Source organism: Babylonia areolata, chromosome 18 (assembly GCF_041734735.1).
Source record: "Babylonia areolata isolate BAREFJ2019XMU chromosome 18, ASM4173473v1, whole genome shotgun sequence".
In the NCBI taxonomy this organism is placed as follows: Eukaryota; Metazoa; Mollusca; class Gastropoda; order Neogastropoda; family Buccinidae; genus Babylonia; species Babylonia areolata.
In genome coordinates, this window is record NC_134893.1 from 47,597,374 (window position 1) to 47,621,973 (window position 24,600).

General features: G+C 38.9%; 2 protein-coding genes across 2 annotated transcripts in view; one reads left to right on the top strand and one right to left on the bottom strand.

The window, feature by feature from the left end:
- Window positions 1–454: 454 nt before the first annotated feature.
- LOC143292027 (protein FAM227A-like) lies at window positions 455–24,340 on the bottom strand. The gene is made up of 16 exons (XM_076602194.1): window positions 24,218–24,340; window positions 22,939–23,103; window positions 22,284–22,337; window positions 21,601–21,674; window positions 20,364–20,405; window positions 19,660–19,770; window positions 17,781–17,843; window positions 16,809–16,949; window positions 15,656–15,782; window positions 12,675–12,779; window positions 11,467–11,670; window positions 7,853–8,184; window positions 6,982–7,141; window positions 4,121–4,196; window positions 2,508–2,655; window positions 455–768 (listed from the first exon to the last, which is right to left on the bottom strand). The coding sequence occupies exons 1-16, from the start codon at window positions 24,336–24,338 to the stop codon at window positions 694–696; spliced, it is 1,998 nt and encodes a 665-aa protein (XP_076458309.1). The 5' UTR covers window positions 24,339–24,340; the 3' UTR covers window positions 455–693.
- A 197-nt stretch (window positions 24,341–24,537) lies between these two features.
- Window positions 24,538–24,600, top strand: part of LOC143292028 (tRNA-uridine aminocarboxypropyltransferase 1-like) — a 6,678-nt gene continuing 6,615 nt past the window's right edge. Inside the window, exon 1 of the mRNA XM_076602196.1 lies at window positions 24,538–24,600. This exon is cut by the window's right edge and continues 69 nt beyond it. The gene's annotated coding sequence lies outside the window, so the exon portion shown is untranslated.

The following is a 24,600-nucleotide window of genomic DNA, read 5'->3' on the forward strand; positions in this document are numbered from 1 at the left end:
TGATTTTACTTTCTTATTTTCCTTTTGATTATAAATCATGCTACCATGTATTATCTACAACTGCAGAGTTACCGATCACACATTAAGTGTGTGCATGGACATATATATGTAAATGTGTGTGTGTGTCTGTGTCTGTGTCTGTGTGCACGAGTGTGTGTATGTTTCGTTTCCTGCTTTTGCTCACAATTATGAGAGAAAAAACTGTCAGGTTCAGACAAGCCCCCCCAACCCCCAACCCCTCTTATCCTCCCCCCACCCCCCACCCCCCAACCCCTCTCATCCTCCCCCCCACCCCCCCAACCCCCAACCCCTCTCATCCTCCCCCCCACCCCCCCCAACCCCTCTCATCCTCCCCCCAACCCCCCCCAACCCCCAACCCCTCTCATCCTCCCCCCCACCCCCCCAACCCCCATCAAAAAAAAAACACCCAAAAACAATAAAATAAAAATGAAAAAAAAAAAGAAAAAGAAGGGGGAAAAAAAAGGAAATAAAACAGAACCGGTGAAATAGTCTGACAAACATTCAAGGACTACTGAGCCAGATATCATGGCTTTCCTCTTTTAACCAGCATGCGTTTTCCTTCCTTTCAAAAGGTGAAGCTGTGTTCGTCCACGCACCAAGGCAGCAGCAGCAGCAGCAGCCATGGCCGGCCAAGCGTTCAGGCTATGCCATTTTTTTTTTTTTTTTTTTTTTCTACTGCAGATCCTGGGCCATCAGCGCTGCCTCCACAGCCTGGCTGGCACCGGCAGAAATGGAGTCCACCCCTTTCTGCACATTGCACACACAAAAAAAGCTAAAATGCCTGTGGTTTTTGTTTTTTCCCCCTTCTTTTGTGTGCTTCCTCCCTACAGAATGCTTCCTCCCTACAGAATGCTTCCAGAATGCTTCCTCCCTACAGAATGCTTCCAGAATGCTTCCTCCCTATAGAATGCTTCCAGAATACTTCCTCCCTACAGAATGCTTCCAGAATGCTTCCTCCCTATAGAATGCTTCCAGAATACTTCCTCCCTACTTCTTTTGTGTGCTTCCTCCCTACAGAATGCTTCCAGAATACTTCCTCCCCACAGAATGCTTCCAGAATACTTCCTCCCTACAGAATGCTTCCAGAATGCTTCCTCCCTACAGGATGCTTCCAGAATGCTTCCTCCCTACTTCTTTTGTGTGCTTCCTCCCTACAGAAGCGTGTATGCGCCTGCGTTAAAGAATCTCTGCTCAAAACTCAAGGCCTGACTAAGCGCATTGGGTTACGCTGCTGGTTAGGCATCTGTCTGGCAGATGTGGTGTAGCGAAAATGGATTTATCCGAATGCAGTGACGCTTCCTTGAGCTACTGAAACTGAAACTGAAACTGCTCAAAACTGCGGGCATTACTGAATTTGATTTTACTCTGAGACAGGCAGGGCATTTCTTTGACTCTTCTGAAAGGAAAGAATGAGAGAGAGAAAGAGAGAATAAAAGGAAGATATGAAGAAAAGAGAAAGCAGAAGAGAAGGACTGAAGGACTTTGTCACATGCACAACATAACAAACCTAGGGTGGGCTCTCAAGGCCTGTCCCATTGCATTGGGTTTTATGCAATGGTCTGGAATCTGCTCCTTTTCAAAATTCCATTAACGTTTTTATTTTCATCTTTTTTTTTTCATAAATAACAATAAAAATAATAATAAAGTGCATTTTAAGACGCTTATCCCCTTGGAGACCTCTAAGCACCATTACAATTTCTTCAGAAGGCAAGAATATTTACACACTTATCCACAAAACTATGCTCATCCACACACAAGTACATATATCTACACTTATCAACAACAACAACAACAACAAAACAACAACACATATATATACATAAAACATTAAAAAGTTTCAGCACTTAAAACCTATGGCGTAGGTTTCACCTGGTGTTAACTTATTCAGTCAAATGGAGTCTGAAAAGGCGGGTCTTAAGCCCAGCTTTAAAGGCTGACAATGTGGGAGCCTTAATCTAAGTGTCTGGGAGAGTGCGTTGTAAGTTGAAGGACCAACAAATGAAAAAGAACGTCTGCCATATTTCTCTGGATGGAATCGGGGGAATGGTGAGGCGACCAGAAGATGTGGTGTTGCAAATAATTATATGTGGATCAGTTCACATACTTCGCCACCTCCTTGAAACTGAAACTCCCCAGATAGAGGACTTTTTTCTTTCTTTTTTTTTTTTTTTTTTTGATAGTTGATTGATTGATTGGTTAATAATGGATACTTACATAGCTTCTATCCTCAGTTAGAGTTAGAGACCAAGCTCTGAGAACTTTACAGAGTTGTTTGCACATGCACAAACACAACACACACACACACACACACACACACACACACACACACACACACTACCACACACACAACCACACACACAACCATACACACACACAACCACAAACACAGACACACATACACACACACACACATACACACACACACACACACAAACACACACACAACCACAAACACACACACACAACCACAAACACACACACGTTACCCTCTGCTCCAGGACAATGAGGTCACTGAGGCGCTTGACCTCTGGCCGATTAGCCAGAAGGGCCGACTCCCTCCGGCGGTGTTCCTTCAGTACCTCACTCTGTTCATTAAGGAATGCTGCAGACTCCCTCTGGTTCCGGGCAAACATCCTGTCATCACAAACCGTACGTCGCGCTTTATGGTAATGATAATAACAACAACAATACTACTACTACTACTAATGATAATGAAGTATGATAATAATAATGATGATAATAGTAATAATCATGATGATGATGATGATGATAGGCATTTGTTCATTATGGTAATGATGATGATGATAATAATAATCATCATAATAATCATACTTTTAACAACAACAACAAAAATGAAAATAATAATCATAACAATAACAATAATAATAATAATGATGATGATGATGATGAAATATAATAATCATAATAATAATGATAATAATAACAGGCATTTATATTGTGAACCACCTCCTTGGTCCCAAAGCCCTTACAATCAATAATCAACAGGGTAACAAAACCAAAGGTTATGAAATTTAATGATGCAGGCTACACACACACATGCACACACACACGCACGCACTACATAATTTACACAGCAAACTTACAAACAATGACTGCATATCAAAAAAACGTGAAGAAAGAGAAAGAATCACAACACCAAATCTTCTCCAGAGAAAAGAGAAAGAAAGTTGTGAGCTGTGAAAAACAAACAAAAACACAAATAAAAAAAACAACAACAACAAAAAACAAATTATTTATTTGTATTATTAGTATTATTTGTATTTCTTTTTGTCACAACAGATTTCTCTGTGTGAAATTCGGGCTGCTCTCCCCAGGGAGAGCGCGTCGCTACACTACAGCGCCACCCTTTTTTTGTTCTTTTTTTTCTTTTCTGCGTGCAATTTTATTTGTTTTTCCTGTCGAAGTGGATTTTTCTACGGAATTTTGCCAGGAACAACCCTTTTGTTGCCGTGGGTTCTTTTACGTGCGCTAAGTGCATGCGAGCACACGGGACCTCGGTTTATCGTCTCATCCGAATGACTAGCGTCCAGACCACCACTCAAGGTCTAGTGGAGGGGGAGAAAATATCGGCAGCTGAGCCGTGATTCGAACCAGCGCGCTCAGATTCTCTCGCTTCCCAGGCGGACGCGTTACCTCTAGGCCATGATTCTGGGGGTATGCTGATGAGTGTCTGATGAAAATTACTAGAACCGACAGTCTGTGGGGGGTAAGAGCTATTTCTCATCCATAACAGATGCCTGTATTTCAGTTAAAAGCAAACCATAAAACAAAACTTTACATATGAGAAAGGGCAACACATCAAAGGCAACAAAGTTGTTCACTCACACACTAGCTTGCACACCTTTCTCATGAGTGAAACAAAAAATCTTTCATGATAAAGTCAAAGAGACACAAATCAGAACCACTGTATAGTATTCTAAAACAGACTAGAATGTTGATGAATTCAGAATAACATGGACAAAAAAAATAACGACCAAAAAAAAAAAAAAAAAAAATCAAAGATAAACCCAACAAAAGGCACCCCAACAACCCCCTGGCCCCAGACACTACTACAGCCACAGCAATGCCTGCAACTTACTCCTGGAACTGTTTCTCGATGGTTTTCACCGTCTTGGAGGACTGCTTGATCACATCCTGATAGGTTGGTGCATCCAATGTACTTCAAGAGTTAAGAAAGTATTTTTTCCATGCAAACTTTAACTTGTGCAATACTTAAATTTGAAACACACACACACACACACACAGACATACACAGACACAGACACACATACATACTTAGTACTCTCGATGTGACAAAACAAGACCTGCTTTCACAGCCCTACTGTTATAAAGTAGTCTTGTTGCCACAAGTATGTAACACCAAACTTGGGGCACGTTTGTACACACACACACACACACACAAACACAGAGCTGAATGTGCATGCATACACACAAATACACACACAGAGGTGCACACAGTAAAGGAGAGCAAAAGAGAGAGAGGGAGGGTGGGAGAGGGATGGGAGGAGTGTGGGGAGGGGAAGGAAGGGAGAAGTGGGGTTATCATCAATCTGTTTTGTTCTGCACAGTTTAGAGGGTAGTCAACAACATCAAATGCCTAAACAACATCCACAGCAAAAACTCTTGTGGTTTAGTTTTCGTTTAATTGAAGTAACAAAGTTATTCAGCTACCAGATATTTTTTTTATACCGTGTGACAGACAAATATTTAGTTTCTTCCCACTATCCCCCCCCCCCCCCCCGAACCCCCAACATACATCCCCCCTGCCCCCCACACACATACACATCCCCCCCACTCCTATCCCCCTATTTTCAATCTAACAACATGAAATATCTCAATCTCAAAAGGGTCAGAGGTAGCCAAACAAACAAAGCAGGCATAGTGGCCGAGCTGGGTGAGGCCTTGACTTCTCATCCACTGATCACCAGTGCTCAGAGTTTGAGGCCCCCCCCCACCCCCTCCCCCGCCCTCTTGGAGTATATCTTTGACTAAAGATAAGGGACTATATATATATAGTATTATAATAAATATGATAAAAATACAACAACAACAATCATAATCATCATCATCATAATGATGTAGCCAAGCACTTAGCTTCATCCTGCTTCAGACAGCGCTCTTAGGCTTCACATAATGATTCACGCACAAGCTGTATTAGCAGACGACAGTTTTCGCAACTTACCCGCACGCAGAATGTGTGACGTCACTCCCAGTTTGAACGCAAAGTCGCTTACATCATTCTGTCCTTCTCGCCACACACTCGCTGTTCGACCAGTGTCACGGTACATCATTGGCTGAGCTTGAATCTGTGTTTCTGCTCCACCGTATTTAATTAATATCTCTTTTGTCGGATCAGTAAACTACAAGTATTATATACTGGCAGAATTGTTGCGATTCCATCTTTAAGTCTATTCCATTTCTGTTTGCCTACGTTAAACTGATTTAATGCAATTTGTAATTTTCCTCGATGAGCTTGTTAAAACTGACCCTGTTCAGGTGACTTAAATTAAGATTATAAATTCATCTTAAATAATTAACACTTTGTTTTATACTCATTAGAAAGTAGGCGTTGAGCTCTTTCTTTTGCAACTTATCTGACGTAAATCGATTAAGGAATCATTTAGAAGTCTATCACTGAACACCTTGTAAGAAACACAGTTGTCGGATTTGGCCTGATTAGGGCCAATCTGCTTCGCAGCCCACGTGATTGTGTTTGTAGTTCGCTTAACCTGCATAAATTGGCACAGCAAGTAATGAGTGGTCACTTCATACCTGGTCAGTCATCTGACCAGATCCGCGCTCTCTCTCTCTTGCTGCGTTGCAAGCAGTGTGTGAGAGTGTGTTCCCACAACGGCTGACATCCCGCTATGTATCGCTTTAAGTACTAGTGTGTAGAATGTGTTGATTTGTAAATTGTATTGTTCGACACAGTACTTGTGTTCATATGAGTATGTTCAGTTATTGCTTTGTTCAGTTATTGCTTTGACATGTTAGTCACAGCTCGGCTATGATTGATCTAAATAATTGCCATGTCGTCATATGCTTGGAGCAGTGTTCCATTGATTCTTCTTAACGTCACAGTCAATGACGTCTCTGGACACTGATAGTTTGTTCGAGAATATTCTAGTGAGTGCATATGACGCGTTCTTTCTCATTTGCTGTCACTGATGAAGGTTAGTGTTTCACTGATTCTCATTACTCTAAGATGTGTGTAGTATTCTGTCATGATTACAAGATAGTGTTGGATTAATATCAGTTATTGGTTAAAACCACCTGATATGTATCAGTCTGTTAATTGTAATTTAGTTATCATGCCCTCTCCTATACGGCTTACTCCAGTATAGTGCAACATGATAAACTGATTCGTTTGAGTCACTTTGACACATTATAAGCTTTACCTAATCTATACTGTCAGTGTACTTTCACTAAATCAGCGCAGCTTCAATCACTTTAACCGCACTATTTAAATGTTTTAGAAATGTCATTTGATGTCAGTCTTTAGTCTTCACACATATGCATTACTAAGTGGTTGTCTTTCCATGTAATATGTATACATGTGCTTTATTATTCACTTGTGCCGACATGTTGTGCTAATGACATTTGTTTGTGTCATTCCAGGCACTGTCTTCTCTTCTTAGTTCTTCTCTTCTTATATCTTCTCTTTTTATGTCTTCCTCTTAGTTTTTCTCTCATAACTATTGTAAATAAAACAATAGAAAAACCCATTTATGACTGGCCTCTATATGTTCCTGGCCTGTGCGCGGGAATTCTTGTCTATCCTTCAATTCAGTAAATCATCATTTAGTTAAGTCTTTTGTACCGTACCCTTGAATAACCACTCGGTTCAGGTAACACGGCTACAATAATATCAGTAATAGTAATAATGAAAATAAATATGAAAAGAGAAAAAGGAATGCAGAATCACACAAAAAAAAGGATATGGAGGGAGGTTGTCGATCTCTGTGCGCTGAATCCTCACAACCAGGTTCATGTCGGACGTCAGGTTCCGCATACGCAGAAAGTGGGCCACCAGGGGACTGCGCCCGTTGATGTTGAAAGCTGCTTTCAGAAAATCGGGTCCTTTGCATGCTGGGTGGGACTTAAGAAAAAAAAAAAAAAATCAAGTTAGAGAATAATAAGGTCTGATGAAGAATTATATAATCTATCTAACTGTAGCAACATTAATTTCAAATGAAAAGCACATAATGGGACTAAAAGCATTATAATAATAAAAATGAAAGGTCTGAGAAAGAATGAACTATATAGTCATTGCAACAGTAATGTAAAATGAAAAACAAACAAACAAAAGGAACATGGAAATTTGATATACACGTATGTATATATGTAATTAGATCAACTGTCTTGTTCCACAAATTTAAAGCAGAATTTTTTTCTTTAAAATGATAGATTTATAGGATTTTTCAAATATGAACATTAACTTAAAACTGTTCTCATCAAACAAAAAAAAGTAAATGGCTTACAGAACTAGATGCTAATTGGCTGGCACACACACACACACACACACACACACACACACACACACACACCTTTGCAAGACACTCTCTTGCAACACACTGATCAAATGTACAAAACAAGCAACCATAAAACCCAAGTAAACACACGCACCAACCCACCTACCAAAGGCATGCACATGCACATGTACACACACACACACACACACACAGTCATTCAAAACAGGAAACATATTTAAATCTCTGCATCATCTAAAGTCTCTAATGAACTCGTGCTCTACTTGCTTGTAGTTTTTTACTCACAAAGTCCAAAACCAACAAAACTCTCAAATCAACACCTTCATCTCATTGTCGTCCATCTCCTTCATGCTGTCTCTCATCACCGACATGGAGTACTGCGACAACTTCTTGTCCTGGGCCGCCTCCTCTTCGATGGTCATCTCCCGGATGGGGCTCAGCGCCTCGATGCCCTCTTTCTCCTTCCCAGGGAACTTGGGGTTCAGGGTGCGCTGGGTGTCGGCGCCCTCCCGCGATGATGCCTGCTTGCCCTGGGTGCTCCTGTGCGTGTCCAGAGCGTCTCTTGCTGTGGACTTCAGAGGGAGTCCATCTTGGGCGTAAGCCACTGTCTCAATCGCGTTCAGGTCCTGTGAGGGCGTCGGAGAGTGCTGGCCTGAAAAGATGGTGAATACGGCTTGGCGTTGATTGATGGGGTGGAGGGGCATGGGGGGAGGGAGGTGTTTACTGGAGTGGTTGTGTTCATTGACTGATTCATTTGGTTGGTTCATTTGTGTTCTCATGTCTTTGACGTATTGGTTGAGTGTGATGATTGATTCATTAGTGTGTTTATTGACTGGTTTGTTCATTGATCGATCCTTTTTTTTTTTCATGTCTTGTAGGTGTTGGTGAGTGTGATGATTGATTCATTTGTGTGTTTATTGACTTGATAATTCAAAGCTTAATTTGTTTGTTCTTATACATTGTTGGTGTTGGTGAGTGTGGTGATCGATTCGTTTGTGTGTTTACTGACTGGTTAGTTCATTGATTTGTTTGCTCCTTCTCATGCATTCCTTGCAGTAGTTGGTGAGCCTGATGAATGATTCATCTGTGTATTCAATGACTGTATTCTTCACTGACTGATTTGTTCTCGTGCCTTGAAAGTATTGGTGAGTGTGCTAACCATATCAGTATCAGTATCAGTAGCTCAAGCAGACATCACTGCGTTCGGTCAAATCCATATACGCTACACCACATCCGCCAAGCAGATGCTTGACCAGCAGCTTAACCCAACGCGCTTAGCCAGGCCTTGAGAATTGACAGATAAATCATTGATGCATCTGATTTGCTCATTTGTCTGTTTACTCATCCATTCTCATGTATTGCAGGTGTTAGTGAGTGTGGTGAATGATCCATTTGTTCATTGATTTATTCAGTTTTGTTTGGGGAGTGGGGATTATTTTTGCCATACATAATAGCACTCATATGGTTGTTGTCAGAGACTGTGGTTGTTTTTTTTTGTTTTGTTTTGTTTTGTTTTTTTTTTTTGTCTCTTTGTTAGCTTTTTTTCTTTTTCAATAAAGTATATCACCCTGATACACTAACAGATATATTTGTTCTTTTATCTTTTTTCTCCAAATACTATTTATCAAAAAAAAAAAAAGAAGATATAAATCAACTTATGTTTCTAAACATGACTATGTTATGCAAGTGCACAAGTGTGTGTGTGTGTGTGTGTGTGTGTGTGTGTGTGTGTGCATGAACACATGTGCATGCACACGAGTATTCATACGTTTAGTTTGTGTGTATCTTTCAGTGTTTGTGTAAAAATGATCACATCAAAGTCATAAATGATCTGGAACTGGTGATATTTCTAGATTAATTAAAAAATGGAAATCATATAGCAAATGATGGCATGTCACTTCTTTATTTTTTCATAACTTGAAATGAACCAGGAGCAATTTGATACCATAATGAATGAGCTGTCATTGATGCAAATAGCTTGAGACCAAAAGATGAGCTTAGTGAAGATTGATGAAACATCAATCCCTTACATACAACAAACACTAAAGAAAACAATGAAACAATATAAGATGCAATAAACCATGAATTCAATAAAATCAAAATAAACCAATATAAACCATTACAGAACAAAAACAACAAAAAGACATGCAGCTGTGTTGCAATTAAACACACTGCCACTGGCAACTGATGTGACAATAACCGAATGCGCGTATTATATTCACATGGACAAAGAAGTGCACAGATGGACAGACACACACTTACATCACTTAAAGTGGAAAGATGTAAAATTGAAGACAAGCGCACAGATACAGATTGTCTTCACTAGTGCCTCAATGATATCAAGAAATGTTAACTTGGTAAAGGGATAGGTGGTGAAGGTGAAACACTTACACTGGTGCGCACGCATGCACACACACACACACACACACACACATGCACACAGAGTGTATTTCAAAACTTAAGTGTGTCATCTCTCAAACAGAATCACACTCCCTTTTCGCTCTTCTCATGCCTCATCCCACCATCAAATTCTCTCTTTTTATGTCCATCAAAACCATCACCATGATAGCTTGCTTTGGTATCAGATGTAGAAAGATGGAAAGTGTTGATCATGCATGCAAAACATCTGGTGATCTAGACTGGTGTGATGTCTATCAGAAATTCAAAAAGCATTCTGAAAAAAACAATTGTCATGGCAGTATGGAAGAAAAACACACACACACACACAAAACAAACAAAAAACCATCAACTATTCAACCAAAAGATATGTAACCAAAACTGAAGAAATAAACAAATAAAATGGATAAGGAAATGAACACAGAACATGCCCCTGCCTGTCAAAGACTGCTTGGAAGAGTTTGCTTCTTCAGAGATCTGTGCACTGGGTGCACAATGGCTTTCCAAACTCTCATCCCAGCTGATTTTTTTCGCCTGAGAACTGCTCTGAACAGCAAGGCTTCCTGGGGCATGCAGAGATTATCAGTGTGTTGCGTTGTTTCTTTCTGTTCATCTGTTCCTCTGTGATGTGTGTGTGTGTGTGTGTGTGTGTGTGTGTGCATGCGTGCGTGCGTGTGTGTGTGGCGCTCTCTCTCCCTCTCTCTCTGTGTCACTGTCTATGTCTGTGTGTGTATGATTTCATCTTTTGCTCTTTACTGCAGTATATCTATGTATTGTTTTCATGTCTTCATGTGCATGTTGTACGGTTTATATTCTAATGTATCTTAGATGAATGTGTCTTTTTGTGTTTTTTTTAATTACTTCTGTATGTGATGAGCCAGAGGCCTTGTTTTCGACATGTGAACATTTTTTACTTTGACTTTAGACTTGACTCACACTCTCTGAAACACACACTGGCACATACACAGGCACACTCACGCACAAACACCCACCTAACCACCCTCCGCCCCGCCCCGCCCCACCCCACCCCCTACATTCAGAACCTTCACTTTATTAATACCAAAAAACAAAAATAACAGAGAACCCTTCACTGGGTGACAGGCTGCAATGAACGGTAGTACAGTTCATGTGGGGCATATTAGTACCAATAATGATACTAATACTAATAAAACTACCAATAAAACTAATGACACCCACACATAAGCACCCTTTTGTTGCTGTGGGTTCTTTTACGTGAGCTAAGTGCATGCTGCACATGGCACCTCGGTTTATCGTCTCATCTGAATGACTAGCGTCCAGAGCATCACTCAAGGTCTAGTGGAGGGGGAGAAAATATTGGTGGCTGAGCCGTGATTCGAACCAGTGCGCTCAGATTCTCTCGCTTCCTAGGCAGACGCGTTACCTCTAGGCCATCACCCACTAATAACAACCAATCACTCAAACCCACCCACCCACATACACACACACCAACCCACCTCCCCACCCCGGCCCCCCAATCCTTCCCACCCAGACACACACACACACCAGAAGAACCTACCACTGGGCGACAGGCTGCGGTGCGTGGTGGGAGGGTTGATGCGGGACACCTTGCGCGTCCTGCGGTTGTTGCGGCGCTGGCCCCAGTTGGAGCCGACGGAGGACTTGGACGCCGACTGGTTGAGCGACAGGGAGGAGGGGTACTGGCTGGGGTGGCTTGACACCAGGGAGTCCAGGTAGTCAAAGTTGAAGGACATGTTGGTTGCTTTAAAAAACAAATAAATAAATAAAAAAAGGGACAAAGAGATTTTTTTTTTTTAAGCAAAAAACAAGACAAAGAGAACCAAAAAAAAGGCCTTCCATTAGGATGCTGGGAATGGCTGCGCTTGACACTTTGACGTTTTATTGTCATTATCTGTAAAGGTCTATATGACAAAGGGTTTTTTTACAAGGGTTAGTTCAGTTTACAAGTACTGCAGAACACATTCTGCTCATTCCAATAGTATAAAAGGTCTTATCTCTGAATACCACACCCTCACTGGGAACGGTAGAGCTGAAGAGAGACTGTAATTACAATGTGCGTGTATGCATCCTTCAGTGGCAGCTTTGGGAAGTCATTGGATCGTTTACTATTCCCCGCAATGAGTGAGAACAGACAAAACAGTGATTGGCGTCTCTGAATCACTTGACATGGATAATAGTTTGCCGCCATTTCCAAGATACCTTACGTCCATAGGGGACAAAACTGCAGTCACATGAGGCACACCATTGGCTCTCCCCTCATAGAGAATTCAAGTGGCCCCCAACTGCTGTCTATCAAGGGCTTAGAAGTTATATTGTCCTCCTATTTTCTCTCTCTTCCTTGCTTCCACACCCATTAAAAAAAAAACCCAACTTTATTTAGTTCCATAAATCTTTGCAAAATCATTTTGAAGAAATGGAAGAGATGTAAAGTTGTCACATGTACTTGTTTTACACTTTGGCAGTTTTCAACCTAGAGTGAGTCACATTTCTGACAAAGACATGGCAGATGGGGCAGCTACAAAGTGTTGTCTGTAGAAACATTTTACTCATATCTGTGGTGTGAAACCAACATGATAAAAGTGTGGGTCAGTATTTGTGTATGTATGTGAGTGAGTGAGTAGGTGAGTGTGTGTGTGTGTGTGTGTGTGTGTGTGTGTGTGTGTGTGTGTGTGTGTGTGTGTGTGGTCTGTCTGTCTGTTACTGAGTCTGTGTATGTGTGTGGTTGGAAGAATACATTCAACAGACTTTTCTTCTTGCTCTTGTTCAGCACATCCTCTCTGCTCTTGATGTTGGCCGGCTCCAGCTTGCTCAGGTGCCAGGTTGACCAGCATCGTGGGGAGGGACGGATACCTGCAACAACAGAGCTTTGCAAGGTAGTGTGTAGCACTTTTGAGCTGGTGTGGTGGTCTAGTGTTAATGTGTCTGCCTAGAAAGCAAGAGAATCTGAGCTCACAGGATTGAATTCCACACTCACCAGTAATTTCTCCCCCTCCACTAGATCCTGAGTGGTGGTCTGCATGCTAGTCATTTGGATGAGGCAAAAAGCTGAGGTCCCATGTGTTTCATGCACTTGGTGCAAAGGACAACAAAAGAAGTTGTCCATGCGAAAATTCTGTAGAAAATCCCACTTTGATAGAACAACAAATACACTTACAGACAGAGAAAAAAAAAAGGTGTTGCTGACTTGTAGCAATGTGCTCCCCTTGGGGAAAGCAGCCCAAAATTCACACTGACAAATCAGTTGAAATAAAACAGCAATGCAATATGATATAATATAATCTGTCAGAGAATATCAAGCGATCATGAACAACGAACAGTGCAGTTGACAAGTACGCTGACTACAGGACTGATCACAGGTGATGACGACACACACCATAAACAGGAGACTGATACAACAGAGAGATGACGAACAAACTCATTGACAGCACGTTGAGACGCCGCATTCACTGTGGACAAAGTTTGACAGTGGAGTGATTGAGCACAGAGGTAGCTTCAAAGGAAGAACAGATGCATAAACTAGTTTGTACCACAAGCTGTTTTTTCTGATTTGTCAGTGCCCAAACAAGCGAATCAGTTGAACAAACATGTATTGCTGTGATAAAAGTATCGTTGGACACATAGATATGAGAGCAGACAAGCAAACAGTTGTTAGAAGGCACTCAAATAACAAAATGATCAAGAAACATGATAAAAGGACATCAGCACAAATACACCCCCTCACACATTTTAGTACATCAAGATCAGATGGATGTCAAACAGCAGGAAGTAGTACTGACATGACCTCAGTTGTTCTGCTGTTACAGAGAATTTAAATGAGGTATCAAATCACAGTTTTCCTCATTATTTTATTTATCAAGTGGTTAACTCACTCCAGACGATGGAACGCTTTAGCGTTCGTGACGTAAGGTAGTGTTCCAGACGACGGAACGCTATAGTGGTTTCGACAATTAAAATTTTTTCCACGTTTTTCTCATGGGGTAGCATAAAAATCGCAGCTACACCAGGCATTGCGAACATGTCAAGGGTCGAATGGAAAGTTTGTTCATGAGGTTCCATAACTATACACTCGCTGGCCAGCCGTTGACCTTGGTACCCCACATGACAAGCTAATCTGCATACGCATCGAAAATGGCGTTGCTGGCGATACAAATGGAAATTTTTGGAGCAAACTAGATCACGACAGCGGCTTTTTACTGCTGCTGAAGAGATTGAAATGCTTTAAACTGAAGGTTTCGACATCAACGAGGATGATGAAGATGTTGAATAAGGTATCTGCAGTGAAGAAAGCTACCAGCAAGAAGGTACTGACAGTGACTCAGCTTCTGAGGGCTGTGAAGAGAGGGAGGGTGGTGGGCGCACACACGACATGTGTAGAGGGGTCAGTGGGTCAAGTACAGGGAGTTTCACTCAGTTACTTTGTGTTTTGCATTTTTTGTGATTTTTTTTTTCTACCCAAACAAATGGATCGTCTGCAGGGGAAAGCAAGGGAGAAAACTATTCGTCCGGAGTGAGTTAATCATACTCCTTGCAATGGAACATGGCTGACTAAACAGCTGAGAATAAACATCAAGAACAACAGAGCAACCCACTCTCAGAAACGAGAGAAGGATCAACTTGTCACCCATGAAGTTAGAGGATAGAAAATGAAGAGGTTTGTATGTTAGGGTTCATTCATAGGAAGTGCCAGTCAGCAAACACTTGTTTGCTACACTAAACACTAAAGTGAAATTTTCTCAAGATCATGTTTCTTTAACACCAAACAAATAGAGTTACTTAAGCTCTTTATTAGACAAAGGCTCACACATTCAAAGCCAATGTTGCCTAAAAAGGTTAAAGCTTTTCATCAGCTTGCACTTAAATAAATAAAAAGTACAGAAAAACAAACCAAAAGAAGTTCCACTAAAAAGAAAACTGCCAGTCTGTCAGTTTATATACCTTTCACTTGACAATTGTGCATGGGGACAAAGTAGAAGAAAACTGCAAACATTAATCAGCATTGTGTTCAAGACTTTTTCCATCTCTTAACATGCATACTGAGATGAAACTTCACAAACATGTCATTTCAGTGTGTACTGGATATGAATGAGATGAAACTTCACAAACGTCATTTCAGTGTGTACTGGATATGAACTATTACCTGTGTGTCCCAAAACATTGTATTGCATTGTACTGTATTGTACTGTACTGTATTGTATTGTATTGTATTGCATTGCATTGTATTGTTGTCTATTGTATTCTATCATGTTCTATTGTATTCTATTATTTTCTATTGTATTGTACCACTTTTTGTCACAACAGATTTTTCTGTATGAAAACGGGGAGAGCACATCACAGTGCCACCTCTTTTTTTTCTTCTTTTTTTTGTCTTTTTCCGCATCTGCAAGTGTATTTGTTTTTTTGTTTGTTTTTTTTTTTCTTTTTTTTTTACTATCCAAGTTGGCTTTTTCACAGCAATGTACCAGGAACAATCCTTTTGTTGTCATGGGTTCTTTTACATGCACTGAGTGCATACTGCATGAAGGACCTCAGTTTTTCATCTCATCCGAAAGGCTAGCACCCAGATCACCACTCAAAGTCTAGTGGAAAGGGAAGTAAAAAAAAAAACCAACAAATTTTAATCCTGATCCGTCAACAGAAAGCTACACGTGTACCTATGATCCATGACCAGCAAAAAGGATGAGCAATATCTTTCAATGATGATTTTGCATTCTTAATAAAAACCACACCTGCCATCCAGCCGTAGACCAGGTAGACGAGTTCATTCTTGAAGTTTTCCCCAAACTGGCGGTAGGAGTCCGGGAAACAGTAGCAGAAGGAGGCATACACTGCCTGAGACATCAGTCTTGGGTAATCCTGAAAGGACACACCGTATCTGTCAGGCAGCTGGGTTTGTTGATTGTGTCTGAGGATGATTGGCTGATGACCTCTGTCCACTGGTGAACTCAGAAATGAACAAATGAAAGAAAGAAAGAAAGAAAGAAATATAGAAAGAAAGAAAGAAATGAAGTATATGAGTAAGAAAACAAAGAAACAAGTAAAGAAATAAACAAATAATCAATAAATAATGAAATACATAAATACAATACCAATGAAGAAGCGACAGATTACAAAGGAGACATGCTGAGAGAATTTAATTCACAACACAGATTTAACATTTTGATAAGCTGCAAATAAAAACACAATACTGACAGCACCTGGAAAAAAAAAGGATAAAAGAGATAAAAAAAAAAAATAATAATAAAAAAACAAAGAAAGGAAAATGAGGAAACAGATGTAAACATGCACTGCTAAATATCATCTGCTATCAGAATCAGAATCAGAATCAGAATACCTTTATTATCTCGTAGAGAAATTAAGTGTGGTGAAGTCTGTGGTACACACAAACTACAAGCAAAACGGTAAAATTTGACATACAACATATACATAACAAACTAACACTCAACTCAGTCATAGCAAAGCAAGTCTGATAAATTTCCATCATTTAAAACACACACATATATGCGCGCATGCACATACCCGCCCGTATGCAAGTACCCATGCACTCTTATTGTATATACACATAATCAGATTAATATAATGGTAAAATCAACATGAACTGATACTGATTTGTAAAACATTCAACCAAATTTTAAATAAACATGGCATGGGAGCATTAACCACAGGCATCTTAACATCAATTAAAAAAAAACTAAAAAAAAACAAAAAAACCATCAACCACATCATCACTAAGATCAGCATCCCCACAGTAAAATTAAACATCTCAGCTCAAAATCAAATCCAGAAAACTAAAATCACTATCACAGTAACATTAAAATCCTTATACTACAAACAGTTGAACTTCTTATTTAAATTCTAACTAGACTCGCAAGCATCCCTCACCTTCAGAAAAGTGTCACGAAAGAGAGGGTCCTTGGCATAGAAAAGCAGTTTGACATAGTTGTGGGCAGTCCTGTTGAACAGCTTCTGCTGCGAACTCGGACTGGGCTGAAAGTTGCTCAGGAACACGTACCAGAAGATGTCCTGTAGGAATGAAAGAAAGAAAATACCATACAAACACTTGTCAATATCACCAAAAAAAAAATGATTGAGAGAAGGGTATCTATATGTGGTGCTTCTGACAATTCCTATACGAATCACGGGAGCTGATCTAAAATCAAAAACTAAACTATTTTTTTTTAAAAGGCTTGAAAGGAACAATATCAGTAAAATACAAAAGAAGGTATAGTGACAGTATCATAGAGGATATAGATGAAAACAATTGAAAGATGAAGAAAACAAAACAATTTGGAGCTATAGTCTTTCACATCGACCACACAAAATACATATGTTCAAAGAACTCTATGAGTAAGGAACAAAAGAGGAAGCATTCAAAGGACAATGTATTCTATTTATTGTACTGCATTGCATCCCTTTTCTTGTCATACCAGATTTCTCTGTGTGGAAAATGGGCTGCTCTCCCCTGGGAGAGCGCACTGCTACAGTGCATCTCCGCCCCTTTTGTCCCCTTCTTTTTCCTGTCTGTAGATGTTTTTATTTTAATATCAAAAAAGAATTTTCCTCAGAATGTTGTCAGAGACCGCTTTCTTGTTGCTGTGGGTTCTTTTATGAACACTAAGCATATGCAGCAGGTATAGGACCTTGGTTTTGGGTGGTTTTTTTTACCCGTATCATCCATCTTTGCCATTCTACTTAGCTAACTAATTATCAAAAACACAATTAGCAGGGCAGGTTGCTTCTATTCCACATGTCAGGATTGCACTTTTCCTTTATGTTAAAGATCCATACATTGGGCATGCATAGATCTACACACACGACAGTTAAAGAGAGCAGCAAAACAAATACACACTCTACCTGTAATACAGCTTGTGACATGGGAGAGAAGAAGAGACGTTGGAACTCTGGCCGATACTGAGGCTGCACATGGAATGGTATAGCAACATCAGGGTATGTTAATGATACAATGCAATTTTGAAACAAAATGTAATGACTGATAACAATTTCTTTTCTTTTTTTTAAAGTGTGTCAACTGAAAAAGATTTGTTTGGAAAAATCTAAACGAAATTAATGACTGATAAGAATTTTTTTTAAGTATGTCAATTGAAAAAGATTTGTTTGGTAAAATCTCTCTCTCTTTCACACACACACACACACACACGTTTATATATCTGCAACACAAATATGCTCACACATACCAAACAAAGTATGAATGTGTTAAGACCAGTCTGATATAAAGTAACATGTGAAAAGAACTGCAGCACACATCAAGAGAATTTCAAACACACAAATATTAAACAGTGACTGTTTGTTTTGCAAAACAAAGTATGTGTTGAAATGTGGTTTGTGTTTAATCTAACAAAATTAGATGTTACAGTGGCACACATCAAGAGAATTACAAACACATAATTGTCAAACTGTGATATATTCTGTAAGAGAATAAATAAATCAAAATGGTTTATATTTGATCTAGCAAAGATTGGTGGCACAGTCCTCCTACCAATCAAAATGTTTTGACTGCTGTAAATTTTTTCAAACCATCATATTTTCAAAACCTGAGACCTTATGATAGAAATGAATTAAAAACCTTTAGGGAAGGAAAATCCAGCTGATGTTTAACTAATACAAATGTGCAAAACAGACCCAGATGCTCACTTTCTCAACATTTAGCCTCAATGGCAATATGTCCTCCATATCATCTTTGTTTTGGATCCACACACATAAGTGCAGAGTCAAATCATTTCAGATGTATTCTATTTGTTCCTTTTTTTATTCTTATTTTTTTACAATGTATTTTCATATTTTGTTTTCTTCTTATTCTTTACATCTACTTTCATAGGCAGGTTTGGGAAGTCACTGGTTGGGATTTTCCCCCATTATGATAGAGAACTCCACTAATTATAAACTATGATATTTGCCATAAAGGGGTGTTAATGGGTCACAACTGCTTAGATATCTGATAAGACGACAGGAGACAATAACGCAGTTGAATCAGGCACACAACTGGCTCTCTCCCTCAGAGTGAATCGGCATTGAAATGCTAATTTCACCCTCCATTAATCTATCTATCCCAACCTATATTATTTGTTCTTTTCAAGTCCTCATATACATCTTTGCAAAGTTAATTTTGTAATGATGGAGGAGTTCCTTTGTTGTTACCTGCACTTATTTTCCTCTATTCCATAGGTACAGTGTTTTGAACAAGGAAAAAACAACTTAAAGAATACCTGAACACTGTTATGCAAAATATTCCTAGAGTGGTTTTCCAAATGATTCAAATGAAAAAAAGATGGTGCATTTCTGCAACAATTCAGTGAGAGGTGGACAAGAGACTGTGATGCCTCCACATAAGCAGTTGTAACCTGGCACCCTTAAACAAGGCCAGTGACACTGAAAATGTGGTCATCAAATGGACAGACACGGATGAGATTTCTCTTCTCTCTTTTAGACTAAACTTACTGCACCACATATAAACACAATTATATGTGTAAAACTGGAAATGGTAACTACCATGCTCCAAACTTTCCTTCAGTCAGACTTCTGACAAAAGTCGATGGTAAACATTATCATGACTGATTTCAAACAATCTCCACAACAAACTTCTTTTCAAGACATTCTGATGAAAAGACGTTCTACCTCAGAAGCATATTCTTGCCATGGCTTAATCAATCCATCCTCTATACTTCATCTTCTTATTTTTTCACATGGTGGCCTTGATAAACAAACACCCTTTTACCTTCTTATCTAAATTGACAGAAGCATCCACAACAATCTGCAGGATCTCTGTGGCTCCGTAACCTGGTAAAGGTGTCAGCTCCGATGGGTCGTAACCAGGGAACTGGTGCAGCTGTAAAGCATTTATAAAGAACAGAATTATATATAATCAAAAATTCAAGAAATGAAAGAAGGAAAAAGAATCAGGAAAGGAAAGGAAGAAAGAAAAATGAAAGACAACCTGAAGGAAGGACGGGAAAATCAAATAAATAAGGAAAAAAATCAATTACTCAATCAATCAATTAATGAATAAAAGAACAACTAAAATAAATGAATGAATGAACAAGTAAGTGAATAAACAAATGTGTACATTATGAAAAGTCTGTTCACTTAAAAAGTGAAAAGTAAAGAGACTGAACATTGACATCCCATGAAACCAGTCTTTCACATATATATATAAACTGATCTTGACTCTCCAGTTACAAACACAGAACCACAAAGGCAGTCAATTATCTTCATCAATTCTTGACTGTGGTTTTTTTTTGGTTTTTTTTTATAATAAAAATATATCTTCAAAAGAACAAACAATAAAAAAAAGAATAATAATAACTGTGTTTCCAGGGATGGAAGCAATACAATAATACTGGATGGAGATCATGATTCTCTTCTCATACACTGAGAATGCGACTTTTAACTCTCTTTCTTATGTGTTTAAAAGGCACTTACCTCAACAAATTTGGGCTTGCTGGGATCCTTATCTTTTTTCACCTGCAGTTAACAAAAAGTACATAAAATCATACATCTATGTTGAGCACACACACACACACACACACACACACACACACACACACACACACATACACACACACCCTGTTTAATTTTGGGTTTGGGTGTTTTTTTTTTAGATCAACAAACTTATACTAGTCCATATGAATGTGCACGCATAAACACACACTCCCCACACACACGTATGCACATACAGTTGCACATATAACATAACAATACATATAATGCATACATGTGCACTCAAAATACAGTCTTTTGTACAACACACAAGCTGAACAAAGAAGCCGATATATATACACAAGCATACAACATATAAATTACTCAGGCAAAATTAAACCATTGCACACTGAAACACACACACACACACTAACACATGCACACAAACACACACACACAAATACACTTTAAGAAACAAAAAACTCCCAGGCCAGGGCATATCTTGGCTAAGCAGTATTGAAAAACATACCCCTGCCCTTCTTAGTTCGTCAAGTGGATTCCCTTGTTCTGTTTTAAAAGACTCTCAAAACACACCTCATCTGTTCTGCCTACCATTTTCTTGAGCAATGTGCTTCTTGAACTTCTCTGAATGTGTGCATGTGTGTGCACAAGTGGGTTTGTTTGCATGTGCACATGCTTGTCTGTGTATGGTGTACTGGTGCATTTAGTTTATTTATCATTTTATGTATAACTTGTTGTAACCCACATTATACCTCCCTGATTGGGAGGTGAAGCTGCATTACTATTATCATTTTAACACACACACACACACAAGCCCTTATAAGCTTTGAAAATGTCTGTGCACATGACACAAACATACAGATTTATAATCTCTATCGCATATAAAACACTGCAGCATGCACTTAACACACGTAAAAGAACCCATGGCAACAAAAGGGTTGTTCCTGGCAAAATTCTGAAGAAAAATCCACTTTGATAGGAAAAACAAACAAAACTTCACGCAGGAAAAAATACAAAAATATGGGTGGCGCTGTAGTGTAGCAACGCGCTCTCCCTGGGGAAAGCAGCCCGAATTTCACACAGAGAAATCTGTTGTGATAATAAGAAATACAAATACAAATAATGACTGGCCACAAAACACTCATTAAAAAAAACACACAAAAAAAACAGATTTTTAAAAATCCAGCCATAACTAAACCCAGCAATTCATAATACTCACTACTTTTTCTTTCGCAGGATTCATACTTATTTTTGAAATGTTCTTTACTCTGGTGCTGAGATTTGGCAGGAAAGCTGAAAATAACATGGTAAAATCACATATTATATTTCAATTAAGACAAAAGTAGCGAAAAACAGCATCAATAACAACAACAACATGCACACACGCACGTATGCACTCACACACACACACTCACGACACGCACATACACACACACATGCACACACTAATACACGCATGACCGCACACACACACACACACACACACACACCATACTCACACACATGCGCACACCTAAAACTATCCCATCAATGAACTCTGTGCAGTGTTTCCAGTGGAATCGACCCATGCCATCCCACACATAAATTAATATCCTTAAACTTGTAGTAAACCTTTAAGACAGTTTAATTTGCATTTTGACAGCTTTTTTCTAGAACCAGAGCCACAAATATAAATTCTACGTAGTGTACTGTTATTTCTATATAAAGCAATGTACAAGAAATCTGACCATCAACTACACACACACACACACACACACACACACACACATACATACACATAAAAAAGCATGAATGTCTGTGTGTGTGTGTGTGTGTGTGTGTGTGTGTGTGTGTGTGTGTGTGTGTGTGTGTGTGTGTGTGTGTGTGTGTGTGTGTGTGTGTGTTCACAACAAAATTACATACTTGACTTCAGTGTATATATTCCAGCAAATTTGCACACATCTCGGTTTTCCCTTTCTGGAACAAAATCAAAAATGAAATCAGAAATGATAATGCTTATAAACTGATTGATCTGACATGGAAATGTCAAATTTGTTATTTCAAAATAGTTGGACTAGTTTTAACACTATAGTTATACAGAGAATTTATAAAAAATATTATTGTAAAATGATTCTTATACAATTAATTAAACAGTGAAATTTTGCAATCCCATTTATGTGCACATGTATTCATTTAAAAAACGGCTGTTTTATGTGCCCTTTTAATCTCTATATTTGCTGAGCAACAACAAAAAAGATCACTTGCATCAAAAGAATGCTTAATAAATATATAATTCTTAGTTTGTCATCAGGCCTTTTTAACTTCGAATTTAAGACAGAAAAGTTACTTCTAAACAAAAATCAGAGGCTTTTGAGATTACACACACACAAAAAAAAAAACAAACAAACAAAAAACAAACAAAAAAACAACAAAAAAACGACCAATGAACACTGAATAAAGCAACTACTAGCAAAAAGAGGCAAATCAGGAACCATCCAGGGACAGTTATGCTGCGTCTTTTAGTCTTTGACATTTATAGAACAAATGTGGTTATATTCAGCCTGCAATTGAGGCATACCTCTCTCTTGGTACCTGATGCGACCACGAGCACTGGTGGGATGGATCTCAACATCTGGGTGATCTGATGCACGACTCTCAACAACCAGCTGGGTGTAGCTTTGAAGACGCTGCTCCAACTTTCCTATCTTGCGATTCACATCTTCAATTGATCCAATCAAAAAAGCTGTTATAATTTAAGGATTCATTTTAATTTGTCCTTTCAAGAAAAAAAATCAGCAAAAATAAATGCTTCTTTACCTTTTGTGTGTCATCTCCCTTAAAAACAAATTAATTTTGTTAATGTCGGGGTGAGATTTTACAGACTTTTTGAAAAACAACTAAACCAGTAAAACAGTATAAATTAAGTCATTTTCAAAAAATTCTTGTAGATTCTGATGAATTCATAACACATTTTATAACTAAGCTTTCTATATTCATTGTTTGTCTTTTTGTTTGTTTCCAAGAGGAGGGATCAATGAGGCACATTTTCCTTTTAAATTCAGTTTGATTTTTATGGGCTATCTTAGCCATTTAAGAGACTGGCCTCTTGCTAACTCATTTCAGTGATGTTCAGTTATGCCTGTTCTGTTTCATAACACCTGGCTCAACAGTATCTAGTTTCTTATATACTGCATGATTTATGACAATAACCATGTTGTTACAAAGTTAGATTTTGTGTCACAATTTTGCAGATTTTGTGAGCGCTTCACCTGGCGACAGAAGCGGAGTGGATAAGTCAGGCTCAACTCATTTAGTGTATGGGCTGGCAATGTGCAGGTTTTTCCTGGATACTCAAGGCAGAAAGCAACTGCAACACTCCGCAATCTGGCCGCTCTATAACCACTTCATGGTTTACTTCATTTATTTCTACTGCCTAGTTTTGTTTTCAGCTGAACAATCTTCTACTGGTTCCAGCTTCTATTTATGGAAGCAGAAGAACCTTCATCTGATTCCATGGCAAAATGGGACGAGTTATCTGTGTTCAAGAAAAGTTTTTAAAATTGATATATTATGGAATTGACCAAAATATATTTTATATGTCTCCGCAATGTATGGCAAAGGGTGAAATGAAATGCATCACATTATAATTGTTACACAGGCTAGAAGACTGAGATCGTCAATCTATAACATCTACTGGCTAATGTGATATATTCTATTTCCTATACTTCACAATCAATATTTACATTAATACACATGATGATGTATGTATCCCACCGCAATGCACGTATATGTTTAGAAAGCATCATTTGGGGACATGACGTGATTAGAAGCAAACCATAGTCTGCAAAAAAAGATACGTGACTTTGTTTGTTGTTTGTTTTCCAAATCACGCTTTCTTTTTTCAACAACTCCTGGGGCTTCCTCCAGTCCTTCATCACAAAAGTCCATAGGAGACCCGATCCGATTGATGCCCGCCATGATGGTTTATCTAAGCAACAACATGCAGAGCTGTTCAACAGAGAATAAGTAACTGCCCAGCAAATGTGGTATCTATGTGAACAAAATTATTATTACTAATTTTAAAAAACCTCCTTTTTTCACAAAAAAAGCAAAAACCAAACAGTAAAAAAAAAAAAGGCTAGCTCTGGCGTAACTCTGTATTTACTTTCCAAAGACACCAAAGTTACTGTTCCTTTCACACATGGTGTGTTGGATTGAGCTGAGTGTGTCTGCAGATTGT

Bases quoted from the DNA above. Each gene is read 5' to 3' on its own strand.
- LOC143292027 (XM_076602194.1), bottom strand. From the start codon at position 24,338: ATGGCGGGCATCAATCGGATCGGGTCTCCTATGGACTTTTGTGATGAA. The intron at 21,675-22,283 runs GTATGTAATTTT...TGTTATTTTCAG, and splicing joins AATATATACACTGAAGTCAA to CTTTCCTGCCAAATCTCAGC. The intron at 769-2,507 runs GTAACGTGTGTG...TGCAATGTGCAG, and splicing joins TCATTGTCCTGGAGCAGAGG to AAAGGGGTGGACTCCATTTC.